Genomic DNA, 24,819 nt, shown 5'->3' on the forward strand with positions numbered 1-24,819 from the left:
ACCAAAGTGGAGCTCATGAACTTAACCACTATGCAACTGGGCCAGCCCCGCATTAAACTTTTTTATACAGGCAAAACTGAGTAACAAGAGTCGGTAATTTGGTTAGAACCTTCTTTTTCTCTTTTGAGATCTGACCTGGTGAGTTTCCTGAATTAGATTTGTGAACTAAGTTTCTGAAAGTACAGCTGATTTCAGGGGTATTTTACTTACCTAGGATAGGAAGCATGCTGTCTTTTCCATTCTGTAATGTTTCCATACATTGCCTTGTATGTTGCTTTATAGTTTCCTTAAAAATTGACTTATACGACTGATAACATATTCTGTCGTTGTTTACTTTCAGATTCGAATGAAAGGGTCCCTTCCTTCATTAAGTCCTTTCCCTCAGTCGTTACTTAATTACTGTAAAGGGGGTGTAGCGTTCTTTCGACCTGGAGCAACTGGAGACTACAAGCTCGATGAAGTTTCCATTAAAGCAATAGGTTTGTCCAAAATGAACTTCTTGCTTAGAAATTAGGCTTAAATATGAATGCTATATTTTACATTTGATTTGGGAAAGTTTCTAAACTGTTGTTACTCTTCAAAGGAGAGTATGTTCTATGTCATTTTACTTTGTGTTTACAAGTAAATAGTGTCTTTTAACAGCCGTGTACTACGTGTGTGGTATTAAATTAGAAATTTATTATCTAAAACAAATTGTGACAATTATGACATTATTCTCATCATTTCGTTGTTTAAATTTCGAATTTTAGCACCCAAGAATGCCTTTCAGTGGTAATTTTCTTGCTCTTAGGATATGCTGCCAAGTACTGTAAGTGGACAGGTCTTGAACCTTTCAATATTGACTTATTAATTTCATTTCTTGCTTTTATAACTTAACATACCTACTTAAGCTTTTTATAAACTTTCATATCTATTAATTTTAATGACTTTTATTAGTGACTGTATTATAATTTACTTCAGTTGTACATTTAAGTTGTCTCTGGCATATCCATTTCTTTTTCCTATTTTAAAGTATTTCCTTAGGATAGATTCTCAGAAGTGGAATTACTGAGTTAATGAATATGTCTATTTTATATCTCTTGAAATAGTATGCCAAATTTCGTAATTCCTTCAGATTAATTTAATGGGGAAAAATGATAGTTTTATATTAATAATGTCTTTATTTGGCTAGTTATATTGAACATTTAGTTTGCTATGTTCTCTTATAAATTAATTGCATGTTCATGGTCTGTGTCCAGTATCTGAGTAACAAGTTTAAAAAGAACAAAAACCTTAGATATCGTTTCATTCTTTTCTCCTTAATCCTTAAATCTTATCAGTCATGTTTATATTCAGCCCTGATCTTATCTCTAAACTTTGATTAAAGTTCCTTTCTAACTCACTGACCCTTGCGTAGTAGTGTCAAGTAATGTGTGTTCTTCAACTCAGACTATTTTTCAAACTGTACTGGCATTAAATTGCTTTTCAGTTGCTTCTCTCAGCTTTCATGAGCTTGGTTTCATAAACTTGTCATTCACCTGACAAAAGAAAGAGCCAGGCAGGTATCACCTGGAAATGTATGTACAATCCTAGTTTATGTCTTGAAAATCTGGGTCTGTAAGCAATGAGTTAAATTTACAACAATCTTCATTAAAATATTTTTGCTTATTGATAGAATGTAGCTCTTTGAAGTGATTTAAATGAATGCATATTTTTAGTATTTTCATTTTGACTCTGAGGTCTACTATTTAATTGGTCGACTATTTACTCTTTTGCTTGATTTGGTCTTTTGGTTGTTGAGAAGTGATTTTGCTAGATTACAAAGTTTCCTTTCCTAGTTTGTTATCTAAAATAGTGGTTTTCAAACTTTTTTGAAGCTTTTTTTTTTTTTTTAAAGATTTTATATTTCCTTTTTCTCCCCAAAGCCCCCTGGTACATAGTTGTATATTTTTAGTTGTGGGTCTTTCTAGTTGTGTCATGTGGGACGCCCCCTCAGCATGGCTTGATGAGTGGCGCCATGTCCGCGCTCAGGATGTGAACTGGTGAAACCTTGGGCCACCAAAGTGGAGCTCGAGAACTTAACCACTCGGCCATGGGGCTGGCCCCTGAAGCTTTTTATTATAGAAAATTTAAACGAAATTAGAGACAATATAATGAGCTCTCAAGTACCTGTCACCCACCTGCAATAATTTCATCATGTGAAAGCAAGTTTGAAATCATGATTTCACTACTTCAGTATGTGTCCTTAATGGATAAGGAATTTTTTATGACCACAGTTCTGTTATTATGCGTGACAAAATTAATCAAAATTCTTTAATATCACATATTATCTATTCTGTGTTTAATTTTCTTTCATTATCTCAGATGTGTCTTTTTACAGTTTTTACAAATCTGGATCCAAACAGGGTCCTCCACACATTGCATTTTGATTGATATGTTAGTCTCTCTTTTTTTTTTTTTCCCCTGCTTTATCTCTCCCAAATCTCCTCTGGTACATAGTTGTATATCTTAGTTGCAGGTCCTTCTAGTTGTGGCATGTGGGACGCCACCTCAATGTGGCCTGAGGAGCACTGCCATGTCCGCGCCCAGGATCAACCAATGAAACCATGGGCCACTGCAGTGGAGCACGCAAACTTAACCACTCGGCCACGGGGCCGGCCCCGATATGTTAGTCTCTTAATCTATAAAACTTTTCCTCCCCCTATTTTTTTCACGCCATTCATTTATTGAGGAAACCAAATCATTTGTCCAGTAGAACTCCTTCCATTCTGGTTTCAGTTGATTACATCTTTTGGGTATTCAAATTTTTTTGACCATGGCTTACAGCAAGATGCTGATTTTACATTAAGACAGTACAAACATACCCCTATATAAAACTACAATGAAAATTTAATGAGATATCCTTACTTTTTCTATGTGCAATGCACTCTTGATATTTTCTATTTTATTTTTTGAAATGATTGAGACCCACTGAATTAATTATATAGCCTAGTGATTAGTAGTAAATTTTAATCCAAACAGTTTGAAAAAGACTGACAAATGATGCTTTTAGAAGATGACTAGCTACCTAGTATGTTGCTGCACTATATCTTGCTGATTCTTGGACTTAGTTCTATCCCAGCATGCCTGAGAAATATAAAACAATGAAACATCCAGCAGTAATGGTGCCTTTCTGAAAAGAAAAGATTGGATCATGCTCCCCTAGTAGATCCTGCCAGAATCTGTAGGGGTGGAGTGTAGTTTGAAAATGCCAGTAGGTGATCTTGATATCCCCACTGGAAGCATATACCCACCGCCACCACTGCCCCCATTCCTCCACCCCCCACCTGGATCCTCCATGGGTAGGATTTGTAGAAGACCTGCTGTCTGCTCAGTTTCTATAATGTCCAACTGTACTTCCTAGCTTTGTAATAGTTGTTTGAAAAAATACATTAAGTACCTTTCAAAGGAAAATGAGAATACTGGCACTAATGTAAGAGTCAGTTTACTGTAAAAAATAAGGCTCATTAGAAAAAAAATTAAGGCTTAAAGGAAGGACTATTAAGTTTTCCACGGGAAAAGATCCTATTAACCTCAGAACAGTAGAGAAGATGGGTTTTACTTGATTTGTCTTGTAACTTTATACTTACAACATAACTTTAGTTATAATAAGGGAAATTACATTTAAGATCAGCAGAACATTGAAAACATGTTTTGTTAGCTGGATTGTGAGCTGTTGTGTATAGTGTGATGCTCTATACAACGGAATACTTTATTGGCAATAAACAGACTTAGTGTGTTTATGTTACCACCATGGAAAGATCCAAGATGCATTAGGTGAAAAAAAAGCTAGTTGTGAAACAGCATATTTAATATGATTTTATGTATCTTTGTGTAGTTGTGTTGCTTTTAATAAAAAATTATTTAATATTGGAAATTATGTTTTTAGCATTAAAAATTTTAAGCTGAAATGCTATCAATAAGTGATTTTCCAAATAAATTAACTATACAATGTTAAGTAGAGCTGTATGTATTGGCTTTGAAAAATATATACAATGTACTATAAAGTTTAAAGCAAGTAAACTATTAGTAAACAGTGTATGTTATTTACTCTAAATTTTTTTTCAATATTTTGGTGAAGCTGACATACATGAAATATTCTAGAATAATATACATAATTCTGGAAGGATATCTATGACTTTTATATAAGGTATTTACAATATGCATATGTTTCTTTTATAATTAACAAAATAAAGACATTCCTTTTGGGGGAAAAAAATTACAACAGTGGTGAAGTTGCTACAATATCAGTATATATACTCATACAATTTCCTTTTATATTTTTATTCTTGATTTAGGTTGCTTCAGAGAACTTTGTGCTTTGTGTTGGATGCTGCATATTCGTGATAAGTTATCCTATAGTTGCAGGCAATATCAGAAAGCAAGAGAAAATGTGGAGGGAAGAAAGGTATTTACCTGCACAAGAGTAAGAAAAATGAGCAAATGTTCCTTGGGAAATCATTGCTTGGTGGGAGATTTTACTGTTTGCAGTAAAACTTTCTTTTGAACTCCTTGGTCTAACCATCTAAAGTTAAAAGGAAATGAATTTTTCAATATGCTTTTAGGCCCTTGAAGTGGAGTTTGATTCTTGTGTGGTTGAGCACTGTCTCGGTGCGGTGGAATGGGCCTATAGAATGCTGCCTTTCTCTCGGTTTTCTAACATTGAAGAACTGATTCAGGATCTGCTGTTGAGCCTCATTGGAGAACTGCCACCGATCAGAAAGGTAAAGTGATTGTAGAGGAAAATAAACTTAATCAGAAGAAGAGACTTTAAAGGACTTTGACTTTATTTTAATTAGGAATGATGTTGCTCATAAACTTATTTTTTAATTTTTCTAAAGGTAGCAGAAATTTTTGTGAAAGCGTTCCCCAATCCTGAGGATATAAGGGTCCCTTTAAGAGAAAAATATCACTCTCTTCAACAGAGACTCAGGCACTGTGTTGTGAAAGGTATTGTCATTTCTTAGATATCTGATAGATAAATTGCTGAAGATTCTCTTTTTGTTTTGAAAGCATTTATTTTCTAGTGCTTATGATTCTATGCATATCTCTCTTTCCTTGGCGATAGGAATGTGAGAAGGCAGAAGCACTTCCTCATTACAGAAGCACTAATTCAGTTGCTTTGGAACCAGACAGAGCTGACTTCATGTCATAGCTCTGTCACTTACTAACTATGCAGCCATACACAAGTTGCTCAGTCTCTCTGAGCATCATTTCCTTGTTGGGAAGATGAGTATATTAAAAGTAGAGTTTTTAGAAGGAGGTTAAGCTAAAGAGTCTATCAACTCTATATAGACTGTTATATACATAGAATATAATATAGGTTCCTTATGGTAATCATAAATCAGAAACCTATAATAAGTAAGCAAATAAGTAAGACAAAAGAAATCAAACATGTTACTAAAGAAAGCCATCAAACCACAAGGGAAGAGAGCAAGAGAAAAAGAAAGGAACAGAGACGAACTACTAAAACACCCAGAAAAAAAAAAGAAGTAACAAAATGGCAATAAGTACATATTTATCAATAGCTACTTTAAATGTCAGTGGACTAAATGCTCCGATCAAAAGGCATAGGGTGGCCAGTTAGATAAAAAAACAAGACCCATATATATGCTGCATACAAGAGACAAACTTCAGACTTAAAGACACTCATAAACTGAAAGTGAAAGGTTGTAAAAAGATATTCCATGCAAATGGCAAAGAAAAGAAAGCGGGGGTAGCAATACTTATATCAGACAAAATAGACTTTAAAACAAAAACTATAACGAGAGGCCAAGAAGGGCACTACATAATGATAAAGGGAACAATCCAACAAGAAGATATAACGCTTGTAAATATCTATGCACCCAACATAGGAGCACCTAAATATATAAAGCAATTATTAACTACATAAAAGGAGAAATAGACAGTAACACAACTAATATTAGGGGACTTTATCTCTCCACTTACACCACTGAATAGATCATCCAAACAGAAGATCAATAAGGAAACACTGGCCTTAAACAACACATTTGACCAGATGGACTTAGTGGATATATATAGTTCATTCTATCCAAAAAACACAGAATATACATTCTTTTCAAATGCCTATGGAACGTTCTCCAGGACTGATCACATATTAGGCCACAAAACAAGTCTCAGTAAATTTAAGAAGATCAAAATAATACCATGCATCATTTCTGACCCCAAAGGTTTGAAACTAGAAATCAACTATAGGAAGAAAACCAGAAAAGCCACAAAAATGTGGAGATTAACCAAAATGCTACTGAACAACAATTCGGTCAATGAAGAAACCAAAGGAGAAATCAGAAAATTCCTGGAGACCAATGAAAATGAAAATACGACATGCCAAAATCTATGGGATACAGCAAAAGCAGTTCTAAGAGGGAAGTTTATAGCAATTCAGGCCTACCTCAACAAAGAAGAAAAATCCCAAATAAACAATCTAACAGCGCATCAAGGGTACTGGGAAAAGAAGAACAAACAAATCCCAAAATCAGCAGAAGGAAGGAAATAATAAAAATCAGAACAGAAATAAACAAAATAGAGACTAAAAAACAATAGAAAAAATTAATGAAACCAAGAGCTGGTTCTTTGAAAAGATAAACAAAATTGACAAGCCCTTAGCTAGACTCACCAAGAAAAAAAGAGAGAAGTCTCAAATAAATAAAATCAGAAATGAAAGAGGAGAGATTACAATGGACACCTCAGAAATACAAAAGATAATAAGAGAATACTATGAAAAAGTATGCCAACAAATTGGATAATCTAGAAGAAATGGATAAATTCTTAGAAACATACAACCTTCCAAAAGTGGACCAAGAAGAAGTAGAGAATTTGAATAGACCAATCACCAGTAAGGAGATTGAAACAGCAATCAAAAACCTCCCCAAAATAAAAGTCCAGGACCAGATGGCTTCCCTGGTGAATTCTACCAAACATTCAAAGAAGACTTAATACCTATCCTTCTCAAACTCTTCCAAAAAATCGAAGAGGAGGGGAGGCTTCCTAACTCATTCTACATTATCCTGATACCAAACTAGACCAGGACAACACAAAAAAAGAAAATTACAGGCCAATATCACTGATGAACATTGATGCAAAAATCCTCAACAAAATACTAGCAAATCGAATACAACAATACATTAAAAAGATCATACATCATGATCAAGTGGGTTTCATTCCAGGGATGCAGTGATGGGTCAACATCCACAAATCTATCAACGTGATACACCACATTAACAAAATGAAGAATAAAAGTCACATGATCATCTCAATAGATGCACAGAAAGCATTTGACAAGATACAGCATGCATTTATGATAAAAACTCTAAATAAAATGGGTATAGAAGGAAAATACCTCAACATAATAAAGGCCATATATGACAAACCCACAGCAAATACCATTCTCAATGGGGAAAAACTGAAAGCTATCCCTCTAACGGGAACCAGACAAGGATGCCCACTGTCACCACTCTTATTTAACATAGTATTGGAAGTCCTAGCCAGAGCAGTCAGGCAAGAAAAAGAAATAAAAGGGATCCATATTGGAAAAGAAGTGAAACTGTCACTCTTTGCAGATGACATGATTTTATAGATAGAAAACCCTAAAGAATCCACTAAAAAACTTTTAGAAATAATAAATGAATACAGTCAAGTCACAGGATACAAAATCAACATATAAAAATAAGTTGCGTTTCTATATGCTAACAATGAAGTAGCAGAAAGAGAAATTAAGAATACAATCCCATTTACAACTGCAACAAAAAGAATAAAATACCTAGGAATAAACTTTACCGAAGAGGTGGAAGATCTGTACGCCAAAAACTATAAAACATTGTTGAAAGAAATCGAAGAAGACACAAAGAAATGGAAAGATATTCCATGCTCTTGGATTGGAAGAATTAACATCATTAAAATGTCCATACTCCCTAAAGCAATCTACAGATTCAACGCAATCCCTATCAAAGTTCCAACAACATTTTTCACAGAAATAGAACAAAGAATCCTAAAATTTATATGGAACAACAAAAGACCCCGAATGGCCAAAGGATTCCTGAGAAAAAAAGAACAAAGCTGGAGGTATCACACTCCCTGATTTCAAAATATACTACAAAGCCATAGTAACCAAAACATCATGGTACTGGCACAAAAACAGACACAGAGATCAATGGAACAGAATCAAGAACCCAGAATTAAAGCCACACATCTATGGACAGCTAATATTTGACAAGGGAGCCAAGAGCATACGATGGAGAAAGGAGAGTCTCTTCAATAAATGGTGTTGGGAAAATTTGACAGCCACATGCAAAAGAATGAAAGTAAACCATTACCTTATTCCGTGCACAAAAATCAACTCAAAATGGATTAAAGACTTGAATGTAAGACGTGAAACCATGAAACTTCTAGAAGAAAACATGGACAGTACACTCTTTGACATTGGTTTTAGCAGCATGTTTTCAAGTCCCATGTCTGACCAGACAAGGGAAACAAAAAAAAAATAAACAAATGGGACTACATCAAACTAAAAAGTTTCTGTACTGCAAAGGAAATCATCAACAAAATGAAAAGACAACCTAACAATTGGGAGAAGATATTTGCAAACCACATATCAGATAAGGGGTCCAAAATATACAAAGAACTCATACATCTCAACAACAAAAAAACCAACAACTCAATTAAAAAATGGGGAAAAGACCAAAGAAGATATATGGATGGCCAACAGGCATATGAAAAGACGCTCAACGTCATTAGCTATCAGGGAAATGCAAATCAAAACTACAATGAGGTATCACCTCACTTTGGTCACAATGGCTATAATTAACAAGACAGGAAACAACAAGTGTTGGAGAGGCAGTTTGCACTGCTAGTGGGAGTGCAAACTTGTGCAGCCACTATGGAAAGCAGTATGGACTATCATCAGAAGATTAAGAATAGATCTACCATATGATCCAGCTCTCCCACTGCTGGGTATTTATCCAAAGAACTTGAAAACACAAAAGCATAAAGATACTTGTACCCCTATGTTCATTGCAGCATCATTCACAATAGCCAAGACTTGGAAACAACCTAGGTGCCCATCAAGGGACGAATGGATAAAGAAGATGTGGTATATATACACAATGGAATACTACTCAGCCATAAGAAATGATGAAATCCAGCCATTTGTGACAAGTTTTAGCAGCATGACCAGAGGGTATTATGCTAAGTGAAATAATTCAGAAGGAGAAAGTAAAATACCATATGATCTCACTTGGAAGTAGAAGATAAAAACAATGACAAACAATTGGTGGTTACCTAATATGGGAAGTGGGGAGGGGAAGGGCAAAAGGGGTGATTAGGCTCACATGTGAGGGGATGGAGTATAATTAGATTTTGGGTGGTGAACATGATGTAATCTACACAGAATTCGAAATATATTACGATGTACATCTGAAAGCTATATAGTGTTATAATCCAATGTTACTGCAATAAAATAAAAGAAATTACCTGCTTTATGAATGTGCATTGAAAGAATTTAATAAGATAAAGTGTATAAAATAACCACATAGTGCCTTGAATAATTCAGGTAGTTTGTTGAAAACTAGTTTTCTTCCTCTCCCTTTATGGTTATTTATGCTTTTAATTTTATCCCGTACATTTGAGATCACCTTGTGGAACTTGTGGAAGTTTTCTTTTTATTATGGTAAAATATGCATAAAATAAAATTTGTCATTTTTAAGTGTACAGTTTAATGATATTAAGTGCATTCACAATGTTGTGGAAATTTTTAAAGACTTTAAATTACCCTCTTTTTTAGGACTATAATCTAGTATTTAAGTCTAGTTGTGTCCTATGATTGCACATTATTGCATTAATATATATATTAATATACTTGTATTATACTTATATTGTGATTTATATTTTTCTTAAGACTTTTTTGACATCCTCTGAAACGTCCTGTTTATGTATTAATAATGTTTAAAATTTTTCCAAAGGTAGCCTTGAAAAACTTGCCATGATATTGTTTCTTATTGCTTGAAATTTGAAAGGTATTTTTGTTTCTTTGGCTAAAATTTTACTCATGTTCTCTTATTCACCACTCTGTGGGAATGGAAAAAAATATTAGTCTTTCTTTTTATAATTGTCCTTCTGATTTCTTAAATAGTTAAATGACTTCTTAATTTTTTGTTTTCCCAAGCACACTGTTTTATAGAGTCTGGGTTCTGTCCCTTTTATTGTTCTTTAAGGGACCTTCTCTAGCCCCTGCAGTTCTGCCTTAAAATATGGACCATTGCCTTCTAATGAATACTGAAGAAAGCATGATCTGTAAGATTGTGGAAATAAGCCTTAGTCATAAGTTAGATTTCGTGTTCCCAGGAGGGACCAGAATTGGGTCCCCTATGTCTTGAGTCGAAACATTTTAATGAAGTGTAAGACCTTTTGTTCTTTTCTTTCTAGGCCCCCAAACTGAGGAAATGATGTCTGTTATCATGCACTCTATCCATAAAGTGAGGATGAAAGCCCTAAAACGTGTGCAGAGAAATATAGGTTCTTTTGAGATGAATATATGGGAACCAGCTGAAGAAGAAAAACCAGCTGAGGTTTCAGGTTTTGACAGGTTTTCCCTGGGGACCAGTTTGAGCAGGAGCACACTCACGGAACTGGGGAATTCTCTGGTCCACAGTGATGCAGATACAGCAGACACCTTCTCTGAGGCCTTGTTGGTTGAAGAGAAAAGCAGGATACGTTTGTATCAAAGGTACAGTTGGGATCTGTTAATAGTAAGCATTCACTTCCTTTGGAAAAAAATATTTTCATGCAACCGATAAGCTGATTTCTAGTCTCAGCAACCTCACGGATTGTACAATTAACAATATGAATGGTAAGTGGTACCCTCGCTACTCACAGGGATGTTAGGAGTATAAGATGAGACTGTACATTTGAAAATCAGTTTTAAGTATTGAAATATGAAGTAATTTTGCCACCTGAAAGTGTAAAATCAAATGAGTAGATAAAATTCTAGAGTTCACTGGAGGACTTTTAGTGGAGGACTTCTATTTTTTTTCAGTAATCTTTAGACTTAAATACTTGAGGGTTATTGGGTGAGCTGTATTATTTTTAAGGCTTTCCAGGGAAGGAAATTGCACATTCATCTTTGAAAGTTGTCCATAAATTGTTGAGAAATTCTTGCTTATCATTTAAACCCCTATTACTTTAAGCTGATTTTTTATAATTCCAGTATCTGCTAGGCAGTTTATCCTACTCATGACTGAAAAACTATGTAATCGACTATAATCTGGCTTAAGTGAAATAGTCCTTTCTAATCCAAACATCTGCTTAAACCATATCTCATAGTGTTACAAATGAGATGCTTGTTCCACCTGATGACTTCAGTGTTAGTACAGGAATGCGCAGAAGGCTGCTTGTTGTGTGTTTAATAAGCAGAGGCTCGTTACTTAAGCCCAGGTGCCTAAAAGGAACCTTGTATTTTTCTTACTGAGAGAACTAGGGATCTGTGTTCTGCCCTAAGGACTTTGTTGGAAGGAGACAAACTTAAAAGTAATTATGGTTGGCAGTTATGGTGCCTGCCCAACAGGTTTAATAGCAGCAGAAAGTGTTTAGAAAAAATTCCCAACTTTTGTGTGGTAAAGAATCCTGAGGGTAGTCCTGCTCGCTGTACATCATACAGGGGGAGCCGAAAAGCGCAGATGCAAGAGGAAACCAAGAAACTGTAAACTAAGATGTGTGTTGGTGGCTTGTGATTTTTATTGACTTTGTACTCCTAAATTCTGACCTTTTAGAGGACCTTTTATTTTTCCCAGAAAAAACACTCATTTTTTTATAGTGAAATTTCTGTGAACACATTTTATTTTAATTTTGTTTCTTATTTAATTTTTTTTTTTCGAGGAAGATTGCCCCTGAACTAACATCTGTTGCCAGTCTTCCTCTTTTTGCTTGAGGAAGATGTCACTGAGCTAACATCCGTGCCCCTCTTCTTCGATTTTGTATGAGGGACACCACCTCTGCATGGCTTGATGAACAGTGTGTAGGTCTGCGCCCGGGATCCAAACCCCGAACTCCAGGCCACCAAAGTGAAGCACGTGAATTTAACCACTACACCACTGGGCCGGCCCCTCTGTACACATTTTAATTTCTTTTAACACAAATTTTCCCTTTTTTTTTTAGATTTTATTTTTCCTTTTTCTCCCAAAGTCCCCCAGTACAGAGTTGTGTATTTCTAGGTGTGAGTCCCTCTAGTTGTGGTATGTGGGACGCTGCCTCAGCATGGCCTGATGAGCAGTGCTGTGTCCACGCCCAGGATTCGAACCAGTGAAACCCTGGACCGCTGGAGCAGAGCGCAAGAACTTAACCACTCAGCCACAGGGCCGGCCCCAAATTTCCCCTTTTGATATTAATGTGTTGTATTTTTTAGACTCAGAATGTTCAGCTCTAGTGAACACTTAAAGATCATTTAGTCCAGCCCCTTCATTTGAAAGACAGGTAATTGAGGCATTAAAAAAAAAGACACAACTTAATCAGTAGAGAGGATTTTTATTGTCAATCCTAAAATCAGTTTTAGTGATTAAACGATCTGTAATTTTGTCTTTTTCAATTCTGTTTGCTGTAGAAATGCCCCAAGTCACATGGAATTAACATCTATTGGTAAGCCCAATGAAAAAAAGAAAATATGTAATCAGAAAGAAAGCCCTGAAGAAGATCATGCAAAGTTATCACAAAATGTACTTCCTGTAATAGGTGTTTGGGAATTTGAACGTGATGATGATGAATATATTAAATTCCTTGATCTCTTCTTGAGTTATGTTCTTGAAAGAGACCTACTTGGTTCCAAGGATCCTGGCATTCCATTTCTAACCAGTTTTTCTGGACATCTTAGAGAACATGAACTTAATTCTTTACTTTTTGATGTCCATACAACATTAAAACGACGTCAGGGCAAAACCAAAAGCCAGAATGTGTTTAGAGCTGGCTCTTGCTTTGTTGTTGCTCCTGAGTCACATGAGTCTGAAAAATCGGAAAACCAGGCACCTTCAACTTCAGTACTGGTTAATCAAGGGATGAACCCTTTCTTAGAGAACCCTTTGAATGAAGTCAATAAAAGTGCAGAGAAGAGTGGATTATTTGGTTTAAAACAAAAGTCGATTTACAGAATCCAAGATGACAATCCAGAGAAACCGTTAATCCAGAGATTGCCGAGCCATATTTTTTGGACTCCCAAGTCCGTTAAAACTGGAAGATGTAGTTTCAAAGCAATCCAATGCGATGATATTAACCCTCAAGAAGATCTTCCTCTGGCACTAAATAACATGTTTGGCAGTATAAGAAGGTTGCTGGAGTGGATGATAAGATGGTCTGATAGAAGACTTCTCTGTGACCCTGGTCTCGCTGAATCATCCTGTGAGTACAGTCCCATCATTCGGGTGAAGACCTCTGCAGCTGCCATTCTCACATCATTGTGGCTTTTGGAACAACCCTATTTTGCTGCATATAAGGCAGAAAATTCCATTATTAAGGTAAGAACTTGAATTGTGTATTACATACAAATGAGAATTCTCATTTTAGATTAAAACTATATTTATATTTCCCCATCTATTAAAGAATCACTAAGTAACAAAATTAATGACAATGTTGATTATAGTCTCTATCGCCTAATTTTTTTTCTTCCAGTAGTTCCTTTTATTCTTAAAAATAATTAGGAAGAAAAATCAGGGTAAAAGTGCTTTCATAGAGGCTGTAGGTATTGAGGTTTTATGTGTTTATAAAAAAAGAAAAAGAAGGAGGAAGAAGATAATTTTAAGTGATATCGCAAGTGGTATTACATTTATATAATTTTTCTTTTAAGTTTCAGGTTGTGATTCAGATGAAGCACTAGGCAGCTATCTAGTGTTTATTACTGGTGTCTCATCATATGTATTGGGAGATAATCTTTCTTATACTCTGGCCAGATGAGGTTGGAGAAGCAAACCTAGAAAGGCAAATGGGTATTGGTAGAGGAGTTAGTGCTTATTAGCTGTTTTTTCTTTTCTCTAGCCAATGGCAAGTAGCAGGCTGCTGTTTTAACTTGTTTTCAATAGCACGTGTGTTTTGCATAAATATCTTTTGATTGAGTGGTTGCTATTGCACTTAAGAAAATAAAAAGATGGAGACGAATTTCTTGGAAAATAAATTTATTTTATTAATAGGTGTGGTAAAGTAGGTGGGACATGGACTTTTTTTTTAATATTTAGAAAATTCCAATAGTATCTAAATTTGTTCTGTTTCTCAGCTTTATTGAGGCGTAGTTGACAAGTAAAATTGTGAGATATTTATACAGCGTGACGATTTGATAGGCATATACATAGCAAAAGTTTTCCCCTCATCGAGTTAATTAACATATCCAACACCTCACACGTTTACTTTTTTTGTTTTGATGAGAACATTTAAATTCTTCTGTCTTAGTAAATTTCGGTTATACAATACAGTGTTATCAACTGTAGTTACCATGTTAAACATTAGATCCTCAGATCTTACTCACCTTATAACTGAAAATTTTTACCCTTTTACCAACTTTTCCCTATTTCCTCCACCCCTTAGGCCCCTGGCAATCACTCTTCTACTCTGTTTCTGAGTTCAACTGTTTTTCTTTTTAAACATCCCACATATAAGTGATACCATGCAGTATTTGTCTTTCTCTGTCTGGTTTATTCCATAATGCCTTAGCATAATGCCTTCCAGGTTTATCCATGCTGTTGCAAATGACAGGATTTTCTTCTTTTTTTAAGGCTGAGTGATATTCCGTTGTGTATTTATATATACCACATTTTCTTGATCTATTCATCTGTTGAAGTTTCCATACCTTGGCAACAGTGACTAATGCTGCAACGAACATGGGGGTTTAGATGCCTCTTGGAGATAATGCTTTCATTTCCTTTGGATATATACTCAAAAATTGGATTTTAGGGGGCTGGCCCCATGGCTGAGTGGTTAAGTTCACGTGCTCCACTGCAGGCAGCCCAGTGTTTCGTTGGTTCGAATCGTGGGCGCTGACATGGCACTGCTCATCAAACCACGCTGAGGCAGCGTCCCATATACCACAACTAGAAGGACCCACAATGAAGAATATACAACTATGTACCAGGGGGCTTTGGGGAGAAAAAGGAAAAAATAAAATCTGTAAAAAAAAAAAATTGGATTTTAGGATCATATGGTAGTTCTATTTTTAATTTCTTGAGGAACCTCTGTACTGTTTTCCATAGTGGCTGTACTGGTTTACATTCCTACCAATAGTGTACAAGGGTTCCCTTCTCTCCTTGTCCTCCCCAGCATTTGTCATCTCTTGTCTTTTTGATAACAGCCATTCTAACAGGTGTGTGGTGATAATCTTATTGTGGTTTTGATTTGCATTTCCCTGATGGTTAGTGTTGTTGAGCACCTTTTCATGTACCTGTTGGTCATGTGTATGTCGTCTTTGGAAAAATGTGTATTCACATCCTCTGCCCATTTTTTAACTGGGTTGTTTTTTGCTATTGAGTTTTAGTACTTATCAGATGTATGATTTGCAAATATTTTCTCCTGTTTGATAGGCTGCCTTTTCATTTTGTTGATGGTTTCCTTTACTGTGCAGAGGCTTTTTAGTTTAAGTAGCCCCACTTGTTTATTTTTGTTTTTGTTGTCTTTGCTTTCAGTGTCAAATCCAAAAAATCACCACCAATACCAATGTCAAGGAGCTTACCACCTATGTTTTCTTCCAGGAGTTTTGTGGTTTCAGGTCTTATTATTCTCAAATCTTTAATCCATTTTGAGTTAATTTTTGTGAATGTTGTAAGATAGTGGTCTAGTTTCATTCTTTTCGGTGTGGCTGTCCGGTTTTCCCAGCATCATTCATTGAAGAGACTATCCTTTCCCCATTGAATATTCTTGGCTCTTTTGTCAAAAATTAATTGACTGTGTACGCAAGGATTTACTTCTGGGCTCTCTATTCTATTTCATTGATCTATATTTCTATTTTTATGCCAACACCATATAGTTTGATTACTATAGCTTTGTAATGTCATTTGAAATCAGAAATTGTGATGCCTCTAGCTTTGTTCTTTCTCAAATTTCTCAAAAATTACTTTGGCTATTCAGAGTCTTTTGTGGATCCATAGAAATTTTAGGATGTTTGTTGTACTTCTGTGAAAAATGCCATTGAAATTTTGTAGGAATTGCATTGGATCTGTAGATTGCTTTGGGTAGTATGAGCATTTTAACAATATTAATTCTTCCAATCCATGAGCCCAGAATATCTTTGCATTTATTTGTGTCTTCTTCAAGTCTTTTCATCAATATCTTCAAGTTTTCAGTGTCAGGTCTTTCACCTCCTTGGTTAAATTTATTCTTAGGTATATTATTCTTTTTGATGCGGTTGTAAATGGGATTGTTTTCTTAATTTCTCTTTCTCATGATTCATTGTTAGTGTACAGAAACGCAACTGATTTTTATGTATTGATTTTATATCCTACAACTTTATTGAATTTGTTTATTCTAACCATTTTTTGGTGGAGTCTTTAGGGTTTTCTACATAAAATATGTTGCCTGCAAATAGACAGTTTTACTTCTTCCTTTCTGATTTGGTTGCCTTTTATTTCTTTTTCTTGTCTAATTGCTCTGGCTAGGACTTCGAGTACTATGTTGAATAAAAGTAGTGAGATTGGGGCCGGCCCCGTGGCCAAGTGGTTAAGTTCACATGCTCCGCTTCGGCAGCCCAGGGTTTTGCCAGTTTGAATCCTGGGCGTGGACATGGCACTGCTCGTCAGGCCACGCTGAGGCGGCATCCCACATGCCACAACTAGAAGGACCCACAACTAAAAAGGCACAACTGTGTACTGGGGGGCTTTGGGAGAAAAAGGAAAAGTAAAATCTTTAAAAAAAAAAAAAAAAGTAGTGAGATTGCTGTCTATTTCTCTACTGTCATTGTGTTGCTGTCTATTTCATTTCTGTTAATATTTACTTTAAATATTTAGGTGCTTTGTTGACTGTGTAAACATTTACTCATCTTATATCTTCTTGATGAATTTACTCCTTTATCATTATGTAATGACCTTCTTTGTTTCTTATTACAGTCTTTTGCTTAAACTCTGTTTTGTCTAATATAGCTTTAGCTACCCATTTTCCTTTGACTTCCATTTACTTGGAATATTTTTCCATCCCTTCACTTTCAGTCTGTATGTGTCGCTAAAGCTGGAGTGAGTCTCTTGTTGGCAGCCTATAGTTAGGTCTTGGTTTTATTTCTCTCTATTCAACCACTCTGTGTCTTTTGATTGGAGAATTTAGTCCATTTACCTTTGCATTAATTATCGATAGGTATGGACTTAATATTGCCATTTTGTTAATTGTTTTCTGGTTATTTTACAATTCCTTTGTTCTCTTCTTCCTCTCTTGCTCTCTTCTTTTGTGATTTGATAACTTTCTATAGTGATATGCTTAGATTCCTTTATCTTTTGTGTATCTACTATATGTTTTTGCTTTGTGGTTACCATGAGGTTTACATAATACATGTTTTATTTATAATAGTCTATTTCAAGCTGATAATAGCTTAACTTTGAGCACATACAAAAGCTCTACATTTTTACGCTACCTCCCCCCCATTTTACGTTTTTGATGTCACACTTTACATTTTTTTATATTGTGTATCTGTATACAAATTATTGTAGTTATAGTTATTTTTCATACTTTTGTCTTTTAATCTTCATACTGGAGTTATAAGTGTTTTACCTACCACCATTGCAACATTAGAGTATTCTGAATTTAAGTATGTATTTACCTTTACTAATGAGTTTTATACTTTCATATGTTTTCCTGCTACTAGTTAGCATCTTTTTGTTTCAGCTTGAAGTACTCCCTTTAACATTTCTTATAAGGCTGGTCTAGTGGTCATGAACTCTTCAGCTTTTGCTTGTCTGGAAAACTATTTTTTCTTCAATTCTGAAGGACAGCTGTGCTGGATAGAGTATTCTTGATTGGCAGTTTTTTTCTTTCAGTACTTTGAATATATCATGCCACTCCCTTGTGGTCTACAAAGTTTTTGCTTAAAAATCTGCTGATAGCTGTAGGAAGTTCCCTTGTATGCAACAAGTTTTTATTATTATTATTATTAAGATTCTTTCCTTGTCTTTAATTTTTGACAATTTAATTATAATGTCCTTTTTTTTTTTAGGAAGATTAGCTCTGAGCTAACATCCACCACCTGTCCTCCTCTTTTCTTTTTTCTTTTTTGCTAAGGAAGGTTGGCCCTGAACTAACATCTGTGACCCTCTTTCTCTATTTTATATGTGGGATGCCGGCCGCAGCTTGACTTAACAAGTGGTCTGTAGGTCCGCACCTGGAATCCGAACTGATGAACCCCAGGCTGCTGAAGTGGAGTGCGCAAACTCAATCACTTTGCCACCAGGCCAGCCCCTATGATGTGTCTTAATGTGGGTCTCCTTGAATTTATCTTTTTTGAAAGTCTCTGGAAGTCTGTTTCTTTCTTCAGGTTAGGGAAGTTTTCAGCCATTATTTCTTTGAATAAGCATGCTGCCCCCCTCTCTCTCTCTTCTCCTTCTGGGACCTCTGTAATGCATTTATTGTTCCTCTTGATGGTAAATTATAAGTTCCTTAAACTATCTTCATTCTTTTTCATTTGCTCCTCTTATTGGATCAATTCCACTGCCCTGTCTTTGAATTTTCTGATGCCTTCTTTCACTTGATCTAGTCTGTTGTTGAACCCCTCCATTGAATTTTTCAGTTGAGTTTTTGTGTTTAGCTCTGTAATTTTTGTTTGGTACTTTTTGTATGTTCCATCTCTTTGTTGAAATTCTCACTTTGTTTGTGTGTTACTCCCCTGACCTCAGTGAACATGTTTTTGACCATTTTTTTGAATCTCTATCAGGTAAATTACTTATCTTCATTTCATTAAGATCTGTTTCTGGAGATTTATCTTGTTCATTTGTTTAGAACATATTCTTCTGTTTCTTTATTTTCCTCAACTCTGCGTGTTTGTTTCTGCACCTTAGGTAAAATAACCACATCTCCCAGCCTGGACAGAGTGTTCTTGTGTAAGAGATGAACCTCGTCAGCCAGCCTGGCCTGAGCTTTTGGTCTTTTCTGAAACCTTTGTGATTGTCTAAGCCTCCTTCTTTCTTCTTAGTGGCTCCCAGTAGTTGACAGGTCTATACCAAGACCTGTCAGTGTCCCAAAGGGGTGGATCACATTTAACACCTAGATGCAGGCTGATTGGAAGCCAGACCCTCAGGCAACATGAAGGAAAGTACATAGTTTAGCCCCTTCCAGGGAGAATGTGAGAGAGTGGTGTTTTGCCTGCCCCCTGTGAGGTGGACGTGGTTGCTTAGCCGTGGGGGTGCTCCTGACCCCCTTAAGAATGGCTTCTTTGCTTGCTATGGTCCTGTGGGACTCGTTGAATGCAAGCCCCAAGGGCCGTCAGAGACAGCTGATCTAGGGAGTCATGTCTCAGTCAGCAGTTTCAAAAGCTGGAGTGCCAGTTGTGTGTACAAACTCCTTCCAGGGAGATATTGGCAACTTGGAGTGGCCGAGAGGGAGAAGGTGGGAGAGGGGTCCACCTTCTTCCCTGGGCCCTGGGGAGGATCGCAGCAGCCCCTAGATGTGTGCTCAGTTAGAATCCTGACCCTCAGGCAGCAGCTTTCAGGGCATGTAGATGGACTCCTTCCAGGGCAGGACTGAGAGGTGTTTTCACCTGCCCCTCTGTGCTGAGCCCTGCAGGGACAGCTGCAGCCAGTGCTCGAGCACCTGTGGGGAACTGCTTTGTTTGCTGTGGTCTTGTGAGTGTCCTGGATACAAGCCTTGTTGGCTTTCAGTGCTAGCTGTTTTGGGGTCCTGTCCCTTGAGTGGGAGTCTTAAAAATTGGGGCATTAAATGTAGGGTCCAAACCCTTCACTATTCAGGGAGAAGCTGGGAGTGGGGAGTTCCCTCTGCTTATAGGGTGCTGTGCCAGGGGTGGGGTTTCCAGTGAGAGTGTCTCAGCCTTCGCACCTGTTTCGATGTGAGTTTTTTTCTCATTCACCTAATGGGTAAGAGTCAGTCAGCTATTTTCTGAATTTCTTTCAGCGATAAATGCTCTGTGTGTGATTGCTCTTCAGGGTGTCTGTGGGAGGAGGGGACTTCAGGAGTCTCCTATATCAGCATCTTTGTCAACGCCCCTCTAAACTTTCTAATTCTAAATTTGTTCTTTTTTAAAGTGCCTTCATTCTAAAATATTTTATTGTAGGTTGAGGGGTGTGAGTGTGGGTCTGTGTGTTTTGTGTTTTGCTTTTGTGAATTTTTTTCTTTTTTTGAGATCAGTTTCTGTTATTCTAAGGTGGTTTATAAGATACTCTATTTGCTGTCATTGAAATTTTTAAGTGTTTTTAGGTGATGGATAGCTAAATTTCTAAGTAAGAGACAAAAGAGATACATCCCTTGTATTTTTAGCAGTATTTTTACCCGCTGTGTCATTTTGAAATAATTACTAAATGTCTTTATAATAGCAAAGAGAGTTAAATGAAAGCAACTTTACATTTTATTGCCGTTGTTTTGTGGCCTGAAAACATTGATGATACAACTTACAAATTTTAAGGCTGATTTCTTTTGAACACTGTTCAGGTAGTCAGGTTTGTTTTTGTCAGGTGGAATAAAGACTTGATCATTGCTTCAGCATCAAATATTGAGTTGTAGAAACGTAGTAAATACTTGATAATGCGTAAGAGACTTAATCGTGAGAAATTCTGTAGAAAGTGGTAATTATCTAAAGGTATAATGGAAAGTAAGGTATTGTGTAATGAATACTAAGTGCTGTAAGTGATTTGTTTTAGGTGGTAGAGAATCACTCAGCTAGATCTCAGAGCGAACCCCATATTGAGAGTGACTGCAAAACAGATGCTGGCGGTTCTGTCGCAGCATCCACTCAACTTGGACTCGAGCAAAGAAATGATCAAAATGAATCTTATCAAAGTATCTCGAAGTAAGTTGCTAATTATACCCTCCTTTTCAGTGGATGGTACCTTTTTTGATGGAGTTTGGGCTGCAGAGAAGAACTAAACCCTTGAAAGTTAAGGAATGAGCCTTTCTTTGAACTAGAGAAGCTGGAAGTGAGCGCTTTCTGCAGTGGTTTAACAATTCATTGCAAACTATATCTCTTCCCTGTTAGAAGCTTGTATCTTCTGAGAGAGGAGCTAATTCATCCTGAGAGATCCCTTTATTATGTTAATTGATGTCCTATGTCAGAGGAAGTTAAGCTAATCATTTTATCCACTTTTACATATGAAGCAATACTATGAGTCATATATCTTTGAATACCAAGCCTGAAGCCTTTATAGCAGGAAGATTCCTTTGTGAGAAAGGCAAATTTAGATAAGTTGAAATTAATTCAATCTTTTGAGTAAATAAAAATGGGGATATTCAGTCAGTCATTGTACAACCTTTTATTGAGCTTCTACTGTGTACCAGACATAGTTAAAAAACAAAAGACTTTATAAATATGAAAACTAAGTTTGTTCTTTTTCAATAAACTGAATCCATTGAAAGAAAGCTCTTTGTTTCCAAGAATGAGTTATAATTTTAACTGCTTCATTTTTGTCAGTAGAATGCCAACTGAAGCAAAAAATCCTGAAATAAAAGAAACCAGTGAAGAGGTTATTTCTGTCACTGATGGTACTGGAAAAGAATTTATAGATATTGATGAGGATCTTTCAGAAGTAGAAACGTTTACACAGGAGGAAATGGATGTATGTCTGTCAGACTATGAAGGTTAGTTGGTTTGGCTAATATTTTTCTTTGACCTTATTAATTTGAAATTGGTGAATGATTATCTGAGATAACTATTTAGTCTTATATCTAAATTGGTATGTTTATTATGGACTAAAACCAAAAATTAAAAGAGAACGTAATATTTATGAAATATTGAACACATTAACTCATAACCTGAATTTACAATTATTGAGCCTTTTGCCCTGCTTATGTAATTATTACTGGCCTCTTCATTTCTGTGGACCAATTCTTTGAACCTTTTCTTGGCAGCCCACCTTAAAACAGAAATGCTCAGAGCTTTGCAAGGAGTTATACACACTGACATGAGGCCTCTCAGGCTCAATGGGATTCACTTGGTGAGGAGAGGTAGTCTCCTCAAAAAATGTTTTTGTAAGGATGATAGAAAATGTTTCTGCCATTATATTTGTTTCTTGTAATATTCCTCAACCTTCTAAAAAGTAAATTGATTATTTTTCAAGTGGTTAGTTTTCTCTTTGTCTTTGTTTCCCTATAGAAGATACCAAAGAACCTGTGAGAAGTCTCAAAAGTCCCAGTATTGCCATTTACGTGCAGACTTTACCACAGCATTTAGAAGAAGTAAGTCAATAAATAGTGGATAAAGTGATTCAACTTCTACTTTGTCTGGTATTTAAATTATACTTCTGTTTTTATTCAATGCATCCAACCAAGGTTATCATCTCTGAAAAGTGCCCTGTGGATTGTAGAGTATACCCATACCACTCAGCATTTTTCTTGCACTGAAATTCTATTATTAGTAATATGTCTAGTAATTTCAGGCAATGAAATTTTTGTTTCATAAACTGCTGTAGTAAATTAATTTAATCAAGTGTGATGAAAGTGTTCTATATTCAAAATGTATAATTCAGCTTTAGTATACAGTTTTTGTATATTATATGCACTTTTATGTATAATTTGTTTTCTCAAAACTCTATACACTGGATTTTCAGGTGGAACACAGATATTTCAAATTATTGAAGCAATTCCTTTAAAAGGATTAATTTTCCTTGATTTTATAGTTGTTTTCACAACGTGCTTATCATGTGGTGATGGGTGTATGTAATTTACAATGTGTTTGTAAATACAAATACAAATGATGTAAAGACATCATTTTGTCCTTCTACTTTAATGTTCGGTGACTGAGGGTAATGGGCCAAAGGCAATTTGCACAGTCTAAAGATGTGGTCAAAGCAGGCCTGGGAGTACATTTTAATGTTTGGTTTCTCACTTGCTTTTAGACTGTCGTTACTCTGGGCAAGTAGCTAATGTGAAACTCAAGATGCCCCAGATAGTAATACTGTGTTTGTTTCACCTCTTTTCTTTTTGCGTACTATGAATTTTACCACCTAGCATTCTACAGGAGAGCTTCTGTGCCCAAGGGAGGGACCATTGGAGACATATATGGAGAAAAAATCAACTGAACAGAAAGGGTAAGGGGAAAAGTGTGGAAGTGATTATGCTGCCTTGTTCACCTCAGTGAAAAAGGCTCAAGGCTCTCAAGGCTCAAGTGGGATTCACTTGATGAAGAGATTTTTTTCTCATAATTTACAATATATATTTTATGGTGATATTGTGTCCCTAGTGAAATTGTAACTTCAATTTATAGCTGTGGTAAACAGTGACTTTTGGTAAATGTTATGCCTTTAAATCTTGGTATAGTGATATAAATAATGATTTCTACATTGCCTTTTGTTCTCCCATCACTATCAGCTTTATCAAAGTAAAATATAGCTATAAATAGACTAGAGTTTATTTAGCTACTAATTAGGGAACCACTTCTACTCTGACTCCACTTTTATTGGATCAAATAAAGAACCATCACGAATCATAGTATATATGTACAATCTTGCACTGTTGTGGTATCGTTACAGCACACTGCCCGTAGGGCTGTGGTGGAGACATGCTCTGCTGGCTAGTTTATTACTGCGTCAAGGGTTACTGAAGGCAGTTTTCATTTGTTGCAGTCTGGACATGACTTCTTAATTTTTAGAATTTTTAAAGTTTTGAAATATTAGATTTTGTTTCTCAGTATTCAAATTTTGTCCAGTTCTTCTGTGGGTAATTAGCAAAAAGAATATACTTAATGTCATGTGTCTTTACAAGTAATATAAATATTTCTGTTAATAAAAAACTAGTCTTCACAGTTTCAGATTGACAGTGGGCTCTGTAGTGTTCCTGAGCAAAGTGTCTGCCTTTTCCTTAGGAGAAATTTGAGGTCCCAGCTAACCTCACTCCCCCTCATTTTAGATACTGTTATTGCTGTTGCCAGCAGGCAGCAGTGTTCAAGTAGTATGTTAAGCCATCCAGAAATATTCTTTGCTTTTGTTTGAATCTGTTACTAATTGCTATGGAGACTAATGTAAACAGATTGTAATTATTAGCTAAGCATTACAGAGGAGTAGAAGAGGTGTAGATTCTTAGATGGCTGAGCGTTAGATCACCTGTAACTTAGATAATGTAAAGAATATCACTTCCTAATTGCTTATTAATCTTTAATTATAGTATGATCGAAGGCTTTTCAAATCCTGAACACACCACTCCTCATTCATTTTGTGTAGACACAAGTTCAGAAATTTCTAGGTAAGAGTTTTTGCATACTGTAACCATTTAGATGTAATCATATTTTACAAATAGATAAAAGGATGAAATGATGTCTACTGTACCATTTTAAAATAATTACTAAATGTTTTGACTAGAAACTGAGAGTAAAATGAAAGCAACATGAAGCATTGAAACCAGAGCAACATGGATACACTTTTCCAACACCTTTAACTTTATTTTTGAAAGATTTTCCTCTAACAGTTGTGTTTTAAAGATATACAGGAACTAGTCTTTTCTGGAAAGTAGTAGTGGATATATTATTGAAAGATGTAGTTCACTTTCAGCTTTTAACAGATTCTTAATAGTGTATGAAATGATTTTAATTCTCTCATAGAACAGATTCGTACAGTTCTTTTGAATTTCTTTTCCAGAGGTTGAACAGTGTTTAGTGTTTAGAAGTCTTGCTGAAATAGGAGGATAATA

At 35.8% G+C, this 24,819-nt stretch overlaps 1 protein-coding gene across 11 annotated transcripts in view; it reads left to right on the top strand.

Moving 5' to 3' along the window:
* CPLANE1 (ciliogenesis and planar polarity effector complex subunit 1) overlaps positions 1–24,819 on the top strand; it is a 114,841-nt gene that overhangs the window by 35,264 nt on the left and 54,758 nt on the right. For 6 of the 11 annotated variants that reach the window (XR_011530396.1, XR_011530394.1, XR_011530395.1 and 3 more), the window contains exons 21-31: positions 341–479; positions 4,317–4,426; positions 4,584–4,742; positions 4,860–4,968; positions 10,459–10,759; positions 12,629–13,532; positions 20,844–20,992; positions 21,611–21,777; positions 22,292–22,374; positions 23,146–23,225; positions 24,298–24,375. Coding sequence is in view for 8 of the 11 variants with exons in the window: in XM_070586969.1 (XP_070443070.1) it covers positions 341–479; positions 4,317–4,426; positions 4,584–4,742; positions 4,860–4,968; positions 10,459–10,759; positions 12,629–13,532; positions 20,844–20,992; positions 21,611–21,777; positions 22,292–22,374; positions 23,146–23,225; positions 24,298–24,375 (2,279 nt within the window). In the remaining 3 variants the exon portion in view is untranslated. The remainder of the gene's footprint in view (positions 1–340; positions 480–4,316; positions 4,427–4,583; positions 4,743–4,859; positions 4,969–10,458; positions 10,760–12,628; positions 13,533–20,843; positions 20,993–21,610; positions 21,778–22,291; positions 22,375–23,145; positions 23,226–24,297; positions 24,376–24,819) is intronic. The other 5 variants (XM_070586971.1, XM_070586975.1, XM_070586977.1 and 2 more) reach the window with 3 other exon arrangements.

The sequence above is a fragment of the Equus przewalskii genome, chromosome 20 (assembly GCF_037783145.1).
Source record: "Equus przewalskii isolate Varuska chromosome 20, EquPr2, whole genome shotgun sequence".
NCBI lineage: Eukaryota > Metazoa > Chordata > Mammalia > Perissodactyla > Equidae > Equus > Equus przewalskii.